Source organism: Trypanosoma grayi, assembly GCF_000691245.1.
Source record: "Trypanosoma grayi strain ANR4 Tgr_138_V1, whole genome shotgun sequence".
In the NCBI taxonomy this organism is placed as follows: domain Eukaryota; phylum Euglenozoa; class Kinetoplastea; order Trypanosomatida; family Trypanosomatidae; genus Trypanosoma; species Trypanosoma grayi.
The window spans coordinates 1-12021 of record NW_008825757.1 but is presented as its reverse complement, the minus strand read 5'-3'; the positions used below and the strand labels follow the sequence as shown (position 1 = coordinate 12021).

The window sequence follows — 12021 nt, the reverse complement described above, 5'->3', positions numbered from 1 at the left end:
TTATATGTATATGCCCTCTTGTGTGTGGGTGTGTGCTTCTTTCTCAACAGTGTAGAACCACGTTCACATATGTACAGCATACATACCGTGGACCTCGAGTCTTTTCTACTCCCTCACACGCCCGCGCAGCGGCGGCAGTTGATTACGACGAAAATAAAAACGAATTGACCCAGATACCATGGCGACTGTTCGTGAATGAGGCAGTGAGAGCGAGAGTGGTTCACAAGAAGGAAATGGAGAGGGAGTGATGAAATATGGGAGGTACGCACATAACTCACATCCCTGTAAGCAACAGTAGAATTTCCTTTTTTTAAATCCTGGCACCTATTTATCTTCTTTTTTTTTTTGTTTTACTTCAGCGGAGCAGGTTCGGGTATGTGACGCAATAGAGTCCGGCAAACCGAAGGGATGGTAACAACTTCCACGTTTGGGTTTCTTCGAAAACTAGTCTTTATCTCACCTTCCCAGGGCCTCTCCCTCTCTTTTGCTCCATCCATCCCGCCAGCTACTGCTGGGGCGCGACAGCACCTTCGGCATGCGCAGAGGCGACCGGCTGCTGGGGTTTTTGTACATCCATGTAGTTAGCAGCGCCATTGCCGTTGCTGGGGGTGTTGATGTTAGCAGTGGGGCTGTTGTTATTGCCGGGGATGTTATCTTGCTTCACGCGGTACGGGTTTCCGTCACCCCCGCGGTTCCCACCGTGCGGAACAGCCGAGAGTTCTTCAGAGTTGTGGGCAAAGGCGCAGTAGTCGCCCCACGTGCACTTCCCTCCGTTTTGGATGTTCATACACATCTTAGTCTTGAGCTTAGTACGGTCAATACCACGACGCACGCGCCCTACACGATAGCCGGAACCCTGATTCATTCGCTGCATCACCTCAGGGGGTATTTGCCAATGTGTCGTGCGGGTGTTGTGGTCAATGTAGTACGGATCGCCTTCCGGTGAGTATGCCATTTGCCACCCAATGGGAAGCTGCATTGAGCCGTATGGGGCCACGGCACCACGATCATAACGCTGAGGGTAAGACATGCTGAGCGAATTCAGATGTTTTTTTCTTGAATTGTGCCGAGTTTACACTCTTCTTTTGGAATGCCAAAAGGGGGAACCAAAAAAGCAAAAAAAGAAGAAGCAAAAAAAAAAATATGAGAACCCTGTGGCCATGGTTCTTAGCCGGTGCGTGTGTGTGTGTGTGTATGTGTCTCTCTCCATCTCCCTCTCCCTCCCTCTGTGTGTGTGTGTGTGTGTGTGCTGATACGTCGAGACGTAGACCTCCCCCTTGGCGCGCACACACACACACACAAAATACACGGACGAAAAAAGAAACAAAAAACTATTTCAGCAGGAATCACTTTCCTCGTGGGGGAAGATGGGCAACGCAAAGGAAGGAAGGGGAGTCAGTACAACGTGCTCTCCCCAGACCACCGCCACCACCACTATCGTAGTAACAGAGAATACAGCAAGCACCGCGGCAGGAATAACGCACGCGAGATCGACTCGATCGCTACCAACTTCTTACCGCAGACTCGCACAACGCAGCAACATTTTCGGGGCCACGACGTGTTGCGGTGCCCCCTCTGCTGGTGGTGAATGGGGGGAAGACGACCGTCCATATTCCGCATGTTTTTCCCCGACTCTGGGGTGTAGCACACTCATCGTTGAGTAGCTGGGATCATGCCAACCACAACATGGGATTTCTATCTAACGGATAAGCCGAGCAAGACAGAAAGAGAAGCGCGATATATAAAAATAAAACAGCAATTTAAAAATATTTGGTTCCATTTTTATTCTTCACCCTGTGCACCACAGTAAGAGAGCCCTAAGCGATTTAGTAGTACCATTCCTACCATCTCCTTTCTGTTACAAATGGAACGGCATGATGGCTTACTTACACCAATATCGAAGGTGTGCCAACACAGACCTCACTTTTTGAGTGTGCGGTACAGCTTCTTGGGCGGGCGTTTCGTGCTGTTGTTATTACTGCTGTTGCCTTCGTGTGACTCCCCCTCCGTCTCCTCGCGGTTGCGGCGCAATGTCTGCCGCAACGTGGGATCGAGTCCACCGCCGCGCTTCTTGTCCTTCTCAGACACATCCGAGAGCCACGCCTCGGCCTTCAAAAAGGCAACATTTTTCATCGCCTCACGAAGCTGTGCACTGCCGCACTGCATCATCGTATCCAGCACAATGCGACCGGCCCAGGGCGAGATGGCCAGTTCGAACACAAAGGGTTTCAGTTCGTTCATCAAGCGCTTGCGCTGTTGGTCCAGCTGACGGCTACGACACTCACGGAGAAGAGCCTGAATGACGTAGCAGGCCTGGCTGTGGAGCGCGTAAGAGACAATAGCATGGGAGGTAACCTCATAATGTTTCTTGCGGTTCATCTCGCGCACCTCACGCCGTGACAACTTCTTTTGCCCCTCCTTTTCATTTTCCTCGTCTTCACCATTCGCTTCTTCCTCTTCCTCATTATTCTGTTCCTCTTCGTCCCCTTCATCCTCTGCTGCATCAGCCTCATCACCGTCAACATCGTCCCGTTCTTGTTCCGCCTCGGCAATAAGAGTCTCAATCACCCTCACCACAGCCTCATCTGAGGCGTATGCGACGAGTTTCTGCATCACGCGAGACCCCTGTGCAAAGGAGAGCATTTGGTGCATATCAGTGAAGGAGTCCAATAGGGCATTCACCAGCTGTTCTCGCAGTGCGCCGCCACTGCCATGTTGTAGCATCGCCCCAATCAGGTATGACGCGGCATTGTGGGTGACAAGCTCCTGGAGGTCACCTTTGATATTCTTAAAGATGGCCTGACCGGTGGACTCGTCCTCTGGAAAGCACTCCAACAGTTTTTGCAGCACTGGCGATGAGACGGGGTTCTGCGAAAGCGCGAGAGCCACCTCCGCCAATCGCAGCCGGTGCGACTCCGTAATGAACTCAGAGCGAACTTCAATCATGGCCCGAAGAATCATCGTGCGTGCTGGATGCTGCGCAACGTCAACAATGTCAAGCGTCGCACCATCCGCTTTAGTCATCGCGGCCCACACCCGCCCGTGGGATTCAGGGAGCGTCTTCAGTGCGGCAACAGCCACAGCTACAGTTGCCTTGTGGGACACCAGGTGCTCAATAAGATCAGGGGCGGACAGCAGGGATTCCCAGAGCAACTTCTGTTGAGCGAGGTCACCCTTCTCAAACAGCGTCACGTAGGCATGATGATGTCGCGGCAGTTCGCTCTCCCCGCCAGTGCCACTTCTTTTCGGTGGTGCATTCCCAAAGTCAGGCAAAACGAATTCTTCTTCCTCCGCCTCCCCAGCTGTTGGTACCGGGGCTTGCTTCGGGTCCAAATATTCGCTCGCGTACTCGCACAGATGTGCGCACAGAGCATCCTTCACAGACCCCGGTACCAAGGGGTGCCGCATCAATGCAGAGACTGTCATGTTTTCATCGACGGGTTTGAAGAGTAAATAAACATTATCCTCTTCAATTTCGCCAATGTCGGTACCAAAAATCGCCTTTGCAACAAGACTCCAGCCATTTTCTTCACATTCCATGTACTTGGCAACCACTCGTTGTCCGTATGGGTGCACCGAGAGGGACCTTAGATGCGGAACGAAGCGTTCTTCCACCACTTCGCGTGAGGCGTGGTACTCCATCAGTTTCTGCGCCACGTGGTTACCAAATGGGTGTTCGCAGAGACGTCGGAACTCATCAAGTTCGGTGTTAAGAACAAATACCTCCGCAATTTCTTTCTTTTGCTGAGGGGGAAGTTTGTCCAACATCTCTTGAACAATGATATTGCCAACTGGGGATAAACTGAGATCAGAGATCTTACGACGAATCTGGTAAAGCATCTGTACCCGAATCAGGTTATCACACTTTGCGAGGAGTGAGAGGAGGAGATGGTGTGTTGCCTTACTCATGCACAGTGAGTACGTGTTGGGGAGAAGCTTCTGCACCACTTTGGCTCGCTGTTCTGGCCTGCCGTACAGGATTATCGCCTCCACCTGCTTGAGCGGCAGCGCTTTACCCGTCGCAGCTCGCTGGGAGGTGTTCTTCAGAAAGTCCAACCTCATACCTGGCATATCTACTTAATTATCGTTCAACTCGAATCCTCCTCCTCTTTTCTTCTTCCTGCGTCGCCACACCACCCTTCACAAGTGAGAAAAAAAAGGTGTGGAAGAGCACCGAAAGAGGGATATTCAGTGGGGAGAGAGAACAAAAAAAAAAAAGAGGAATCGTTTGCTGAATGGAGCCGACGTCTTCCTTCCAGCACACATACGAAAAAAAAACTATAAACTCAACCACCTTTGTACAGCAAATATGTTTATACATCAAGGTGTAGAGGAGCAGCATACATGTAAAATAGAGATAAAAAACTAGATGACATAGAAAGGTGATCCGGAACAATAGCGAGGAGTGGAACAGCAGCAAAACTGATTTGCCAAAAAAAAGACAAATGTGCAATGCTTGCTTGTACCTTGCACCTTTCCTCGAACCTAGAAATTATTGGACATGTGCACTCCCTTGTAGCATAACTCACCACACTTTGTGTTGGACGCCGCGGCTGCCTCCGCCGCGGCCTGCTGATAGAGCGCCCACACCGCCGCGATCTGCTCTGCCAGCAGGCGCCCGCGCTCTACCACCTCCGATCCCTTTAGGGCCGCTACGCCGCCGTCCCTGGTCTCGCACGAACCCGACGAATTAGCATCCTCGCAGATGGACCTCGGGCGCCAGAGGCCGTGAACGAGATACGCAGGGCAGAAGGGTACGTGGCGCGCGCGGGCCAGAGCACAAGCGGCCCTGCCCGCGCTATCTCCCTCACATGCGGCATGCACACATTCCGCCTCACCAAGCGCTGCTAGTGCAGGGTTGCGCAGTCCCACAAACGGGTCCCGCTCCACTGCTATTCCCAGCACGACATTCAGCATCGGATGATGCGGAACACCATTCGAGTCACTGCCCCACGAACTGCTTGCTTCGTCAGCTTCAGTGGCACTGTGGGTCGCCGCTGCCTCTGAGCGCTGGTTATTGTTCGCCACAGCAGAGACTGCAGACGACCCCGCCAGCACTGCTGCTGCTATTCGAGCGGAGGCCTCGTCCTCCCTCTGCATGAGGGCAGTCTCCAGCTGTTCAGCAAGGGCCTCGCGCTTCTTCAAATCCGCAAGTCGCGCAGCTTCATTCTTGATTTCAGCGTCATCAATCTCCAGCTGCTCGGCAACGGTTTCACGCCTCTTAAGATCCTCAATTAGCACAGCTTCATTCTTGATTTCAGTGTCTTCAATCTCCAGCTGTTCAACGGATTCGCGCTTCTTAAGATCCCCGATTTGGGCACTTTCAAGATTCATTAAAGTGTCTTCAATCTCCAGTTGTTCAGCAACGTCTTCGCGTTTCTTAAGATCCGAAATTCGCGCGGTCTCATTCTTGATCTCACTGTCTTCACTATTCATAGAGCTTTCGGCGACATCCTTGCACGCTTTCAACTCTTGCATCACCGCGCCTTCCTCTTTGACGTTGACGTCATGTTCAGTCTCAACTGTGGCAGCCTCACAGATCCCAATATCCCCCATCCCCGCAGCCTCATTCTTGGCGATGACCTTGTATTCGAATCCCTTTGCCAACGCCTCATTTTCCAGCCGCTCCATAATGGCTTCGCGCTTTTCAAGCTCCTCCAACTTCTCCTCAACCGCTGCCAACTCTGTCTTCTCTCGCTGCTGCATCCGCCGTTTGGCCTCATAGTAATCATCAACTCCAAGTGCCATGATGGGAAGCCACGCAACCGCCTCCGCAGCGAGTATCTCTTCACGGGCGGCAACCTCCATGTTCTCCGTCTCCTGGGTTGAGGAACAAGTTTTCCTCTCTGCGTAGCGCAAGTTTTTGATCTCCTGCCATGCCTGTTTACCTTCAGCCATGTACGACGGCTCAGGGAAGACATCCGGCCATTTATCTACCTCCGTGGTGGTGGCATTGGTGGGTACCGCCTTGTTGCGTGTTGACGTGGGAGGTCCTCTCCCTCGAGTGCTGCGGGCCGCGCCGTATCGTCCGGTCGGTTTCTTTGGGCACAGACGCCGGCGTTGCCCACCGAGGAACGCAGGTAGCTGCATCCCGAACGGGCAATTCTTCCTGAACCATTCAAGGAGATCGGAGAGCTCTCCTTTCTCCTTCTCCATGATACAATTCCGGCCATCTTTGTACATCGGCATAATTTCTGCTGTTTTCTTCTGCATGGCATCCTGCAAGCGCTTCTGAATACGGCTCAAGGTTGACTCCATCTCAATCGTGTAGCACATACGCCTCCGCTCTTCATCGCGTTCAGATGCAGTCCGTGCCTCCTCTTCCGCTGACTGGATATCCACCTCGAGGAGGACGCAGTTGCGCTGAAGAAAATCCACCCACAACTGGGTCCACTCACGCTGCTCAGAGAAAACGAGGACATCTCGCGCCTCAGACTCTTCCTTTAAAAGACGCCCCTTGCAAGCCAATTCCTCCTCATACGTCATCTCTCGTGGTGTGGTTTCCCCTGTGGAGAGACACCTAGGTGTCACGATTTTCTCCGCCGCGTTGCCGTCCGAGGGCTTGAATCTCTGCAAGCGTTTCGCAACGGAGGGATACGCGTTTTGGCGTATAACTGGTCGATATGGACTCGGCGGCTCCAACGGCTCCCAGTTGATGGTCGTCGGACTATCCCATGGCGGCAACTTCAAAATGATGTGCCTTGACTCCCCTGGGTCATCGCTGAGGTGCGTCCCCCGCGTGTGGCATGGTAGCGGCGGCAGGAAAGAAAACATCATACACTTCTCTGCAGTGTATAGTGATGACAAGAATAAAAGAGCTTTTAGAATTGTGCAAATGGCAACGCACGGCGGAATAAAACAAAATAATGAGACATAAACGCCACAACAGCATCATGTGATAAGGGCATAAGGAAGTGATGTGAGAAACAGAGAGTTGCTGATTTCAAAAAAAAAAAGCTACCAACCATTGTGCAACGGTGAGGAAAGAAGTCATGTGCACTCTTGTCCTTCCCTTCCCTTTCCAGACGCACATACAATTCCCTCACGCTTTTCCCAACTCATGCCCGTCGACGGGACATCAACCACCACCACCACAACAACAACAACAATAATAAAAAGTCAGTGAAGATGTCCCACCCACGCACGCACAGACATCCTACCGACGCAAGGTAACAGGAATGCCGTTCTTTCCAAGCGCTGTCCTCCGTGACCACAGACTCTGCATGGTGCCATTCTCCATGACTGTTGGCTCTGACTGAGCCCAGAAATTTGGATCGTCACCCATATTCGTAGATCCATCGGGACGGTGACGCGCAGAAACACGCAGCTCAGATGGCTTCCTGGCGTGGTACGCAAGAATTGCCTCGATCTCCTCATCCGGTGGAGCAGCAGGCTCCGCAAGGCCACGGGACTCATAGAACTCCTGCACCTGAATGTCCCACTTCGTCTGAAAGAACGTCACAGCGCTCGGGTCAGGCGGTAGCACGCCATCCACATCGCAGAGTGTTGACGACGCTGCAACAGAGACGCCTTCACGATGGGGTGTGTGCAGGCGGAAAGCGCAGCGCGCAGCGAAGCCTTCCACCGTGTCGTCCATGGCCTTCGTCACACTACTCACGCGCTCATATTGTTTAAAGAGCATGCACATGTGGCGTGTCGTCCCCGCATCCTCGGTTGGAAGCGGCGGGACATATGGCACAACAACGTCGCCCTTCTTCTCCATACCAGCCGTGTTTGCAATAATTCCATTTGCCACGTGCGGTTGTATGCCATTCCCGCCACCCGGTAAGTTCACCACCATGTAGTTCAGGAAAAATCCTCGTTCCGTTCGCCCGTCCACCTCGGCGGGCACACGATACGGGTAGTCAGGGGATGCAATAATAAGCGTGTACCACTCGGTGCCTTTACCTGCTTCAAAAAAGAAGATCGAAGGTGGGTGTTGCACATCCGTCAGCTCAATGTAGTTTCCACTGTGGGCAGTCATCCAAAAGTTACGATGGTTAAGCTCGGTGACAGGTGGTGGTGGCGGAAGCACCTCACCCGTCTCTTCGCTCCTGCGCGCCCGCGTGGCGTAGGTCCCTGGGAAGACGACAGAAAGGTTCACGTCCTGGTGCACGTGGGGCACATAGTGAGGCAGCACCTCATGCTTGCGGAGATACTTTAATGACCGTTGGTGGTGATTCCTCCATGAGGGCGACGCGGCGTGGGGCACCAGCAGGCGATGATCTTCCGCAGGGATCGGCGGGTACGACGTCCGCTCAAAGTCAGACACATTCCAGTACAGAAAAAAATCTGGGGGTGGCGTCAGGTTGAAAAGATGTGGAGTGTCCAGATCATTCTCGTAAACGGGGTACTGAAACATGGTGTCGCTCAGCACCGTTTTTTCGTACGGGTACTGAAAATCATGCAGGGCCTGCGGCCGTGGCAGCTTCTCGATCTGGCGTGCTTTTCGGTCGGTCTCTCGCTGCTCTCGTGTCCTCGCGTCCTTCGTGCTGATCTTCGTCTTCCAGCCAGGCATGTGGTAACCCCGCAGTGGCATCACCGCCGCTACCGCTGCCGCTGCCGCTATCGGTACACCGTACGCGGGGCGGATGGAGCCGCCGACTCGACGCATTATTTAACTGCCCGAAATGTATGGGCAACAAGCTACACTCTTCACTACTACTCACGCTGTGTTGCAAATAAACCAAATCAAACAAAAAAACAAGGAGATAGAATTATTATTATTATTATTATTACTATTATTATCATTATTTTTATTATTATACATAACAAGCTCTGGCTATGCTACACAAGGCAAAGGTGTCATTTGAACAGCAGAAGCCTGCAAGGAGGCCCGCGCATCACCAACACCAAGGGGGATAGCGTGAAAACAAGAAGGAGTTGGTAACATAAAATACGTATGCACATTTCCTCCTTGGCGTGTTCACCAACCCATTTCTCTCGTTCACTTCCCACGCATGGCCATATGAGGCACTACAAAAAAAAAAAACAATAATAAAAAATATCGCAAGAAAGATGCTCATCATTCAACTTGCTGATCAACTAGTTGTCTTTAGATACATTACCTAGGAAGGCTTTTTTGTAGCGCATCCCTCTACATTGTCGCTGTGGTAAGGATTCGTCCTCTGAGACCTCGCAGGCACGGTTGGCGGCGGCCCTTCTTCTGCGCTCAAACGACAATCGCTTCTCCACTAAATTAGGAATGTGCTCCTCTCTGTACCGCCGCATACTCTCGTTGTGCGCCTCACTCCGCACCTCACCGTACACCTCCGCCTCCATTGCGACGGCGGCGGCCTTATCACCGAGGGGGAGAAACTGCAGCGCCTCGTCCTCGAAGAGCTTCAGCCGCCTGTAGTCCTCCAGCACATCCTTGCCGAGGAAGTTATTCCCCTTGAGCCACCTATCACTCGACGAGTAGCGCATCATGTTCTCTCGAAACATCTCGTACGCCTCGTCGTCAGGGTCGCCGTAGTACGCGCGCAGCGCCGCCGTGTAGTCAAGACAACTCGCCTTTGTGACGGGGTCGCGTGTCTCCTCAACGCTGATGCCCAGCAACCTGGCGAACTCCTGCTGCGACACGTCAGGGGGGACGTTCCCGTGGCGGCGAGACGTCGCCTGCCGCATTTCGATCTCGTGTACTGGGATGGGCTCCACGCCATCCTCCGTTGCGAAGTCGAAGGAGAGCTCTAACTGCTGCTGCTTGCTTGTCACGGCGCGAGAGTCATCTCGCAACGCTGCCGTGCCGGCATCCTCCATGAGACCGTGAGCGTTCTAAGACGAGGGGGGGGGCAAAAGAAGCACAACGCAATTGTAGGCAATCAAACACGGAATTTTTATTTTCACCGCCTGGAAGAGAACAGGGGGGGGTGGGGGTGGGGGAGAAGAAGAAAACTAACCAAGGCACAAAGGTTTCTCTTCGCACAAGGCTCCTTCTGCTTGTTTAATTGCCTGGGAGTGAGGAAAACACGCAATCCACATCGCTTCCGCCTGTCTCTTTTTTTTTCTCTTGACCGGAGATTGCTGGTTAAACGCGTATCAGCAGCTTTACACCACATCTGGCACACACCCACACCCACATATAGCTAGATGGAAAGAAACTGATGCGTCGATGTGTCGTGTGCTCAGAACAAATCTTCTAGCAGTTCATCCTTTTCTTGTTTGCATGTTCGGAGGAAGGCAAGTAAATTGCACGGCTTCTTGGCAACCTTCGTCATGGCGAAGTACTCGGCAGAGACCTTCTCCACACTGTTTTTCTCCGAGCCGAACACAGGCGATGAGGAAGCGTAGACAACAGGAAGGAACCAGTCATTCGGCTGGGGAACAGCCGTGAGGGCAGCCGATAGCAGATAAGGGGGCGTCACGAGCGGCACCTTCATCACGCAGCCGGGCTTCGGCCAGTACTGCTGCACATCCCAGTATCCCTTCAGACGGTCTTCCAGGGAGACCATGCGGAGCCCGTATGATGTCGGCCGCTGTAGTATTGCGCTCATTTCATCGTTGCCACCATGCAGCATTGACGAGAGCGACTTTCTGGAATCCGCCGGAAGATTGTAGTGCTTCTCGTGTGTTGCGATAGAGTGCAACGCCATGACAACGCGGCAGCGGATGGTTTCATCGTACGGGTTGAGTCCACTGTGCTCAGAGAACAAAGTCATCAGCTCAGGGATGAGCTGCCCAGCTACGTAAGATTCATCTTGCAGATCCTTTTCAATGTAATCATAGACAATTGGATTTCCACTCCAGTAGGCACACTTTTGCAAGAAGTAGGAGATCTCGTCGAGGAATAGGTTTGCCACCCGGCGCTGCTCCACCATGATGCAGTCATTCAAGCTGATCACCGCGTGTGGAATGTTTGGAGGCGAAATGAGCGGGCGTCCGCCACTCTCCAAGACCGCCACGTGGATGATTGGCAGCAGCGTCGCGTCATTCGGAAGTGCCTCGTCGGGCGTGGCAAATATATCCAGCGCCGCCACCTTCCCCGATGCAGCGGTTTCGTCATCGTGCATAAACCAGTCATAGCTCTCCTTTGGGCCGTACAGAAATAGTTTGACAGGTACACTCTCTGGTGATTCGTCGGTGCAGTACAGCTCATGGTCAATAGTCGCGTAGTACGCACGCTGCTCCCCTGGTAGGGACTCGAGTGCTGGCGGCATCGCCACATTTGCCGACGGCGCAAGTGGCAATCCTGTTTGTTCGACAAATTCACCAGAGTCGTCAAGGTGCCACCAAGTCACGGCCCCACACTGCGACAGCCGGGTCGCATTGTCACAAATAGCGCCGTCCTCCAGGAAGGAAGGCCACACTAATTTCTCCCCCAGCACTGGGATCGGCGGGCAGACAAACGGCTCTTGCCGGTGAAACATCTGCAGGTTCAAAATGTTCGGTGCGGCCACGTCATCGATCGCCTCCTCATCGACGGGTGACGCTGTCTGCACATCAGCGTTCCCCTCCGTCTTCGGTGTGTCTGCATCGTGATGAAAGACCTCATGGAAGGAGGAGATGAGCTGGTGATACGCAGCGGACTCCATATTCGTGCCCGGCCCAGCCCAGCCCGCCTTGAACGCAATCTTGGGCTTCGGGAAACTGTTCCACCGCGCGTCCGTCACAAAACCCATACCATCATTACCAGTGGTCTCGTACACAGAGGCGCTGCGCCACCGACCAAGGCGACACGGAATCCCACGATTGAGGAAACTCAGTATTTCCTCTTCCTTTCGTTCGCGGTGTGACGTCTCGTGGATCTTGGGAACAATAACGCAGCGCCACTTTCCCGAGACTCCTTCCAATGGACAGCGGGCTGGCAGCGGCACGCGTGAGAGAACGTCTCGAAGGGGGTACACGCGGAGCCCGTGATACAGCGCACTGTTGCAATCACCGCCACCAGCTGCCATAGATTTGTCACCCGAAATTAAATCTACGCAGCAGTCAAAAAAAAAAGGACTAAACGAGAGGAGAGGAGGGCAACAAAACCAATAATAAGAATAATAATGATAACAACATATGTATATATATATATAT

General features: G+C 53.0%; 6 protein-coding genes across 6 annotated transcripts; all 6 read right to left on the bottom strand.

Moving 5' to 3' along the window:
• Positions 1–505: 505 nt before the first annotated feature.
• DQ04_01381050 (zinc finger protein 2) lies at positions 506–1030 on the bottom strand (the record flags this gene model as incomplete). The annotated part of the gene is made up of 1 exon (XM_009310647.1): positions 506–1030. One exon carries the CDS (start codon positions 1028–1030, stop codon positions 506–508), a length of 525 nt encoding a protein of 174 aa, XP_009308922.1.
• Positions 1031–1920: 890 nt separating this feature from the next.
• DQ04_01381040 (putative pumilio/PUF RNA binding protein 7) lies at positions 1921–4071 on the bottom strand (the record flags this gene model as incomplete). The annotated part of the gene is made up of 1 exon (XM_009310646.1): positions 1921–4071. One exon carries the CDS (start codon positions 4069–4071, stop codon positions 1921–1923), a length of 2151 nt encoding a protein of 716 aa, XP_009308921.1.
• A 414-nt stretch (positions 4072–4485) lies between these two features.
• On the bottom strand, positions 4486–6777 carry DQ04_01381030 (hypothetical protein; the record flags this gene model as incomplete). The annotated part of the gene is made up of 1 exon (XM_009310645.1): positions 4486–6777. The coding sequence occupies one exon, from the start codon at positions 6775–6777 to the stop codon at positions 4486–4488; it is 2292 nt and encodes a 763-aa protein (XP_009308920.1).
• A 379-nt stretch (positions 6778–7156) lies between these two features.
• DQ04_01381020 (hypothetical protein) lies at positions 7157–8614 on the bottom strand (the record flags this gene model as incomplete). The annotated part of the gene is made up of 1 exon (XM_009310644.1): positions 7157–8614. The coding sequence occupies one exon, from the start codon at positions 8612–8614 to the stop codon at positions 7157–7159; it is 1458 nt and encodes a 485-aa protein (XP_009308919.1).
• A 431-nt stretch (positions 8615–9045) lies between these two features.
• Positions 9046–9759, bottom strand: DQ04_01381010 (hypothetical protein; the record flags this gene model as incomplete). The annotated part of the gene is made up of 1 exon (XM_009310643.1): positions 9046–9759. The coding sequence occupies one exon, from the start codon at positions 9757–9759 to the stop codon at positions 9046–9048; it is 714 nt and encodes a 237-aa protein (XP_009308918.1).
• Positions 9760–10124: 365 nt separating this feature from the next.
• On the bottom strand, positions 10125–11894 carry DQ04_01381000 (hypothetical protein; the record flags this gene model as incomplete). The annotated part of the gene is made up of 1 exon (XM_009310642.1): positions 10125–11894. One exon carries the CDS (start codon positions 11892–11894, stop codon positions 10125–10127), a length of 1770 nt encoding a protein of 589 aa, XP_009308917.1.
• Between the last annotated feature and the right edge of the window lie 127 nt (positions 11895–12021).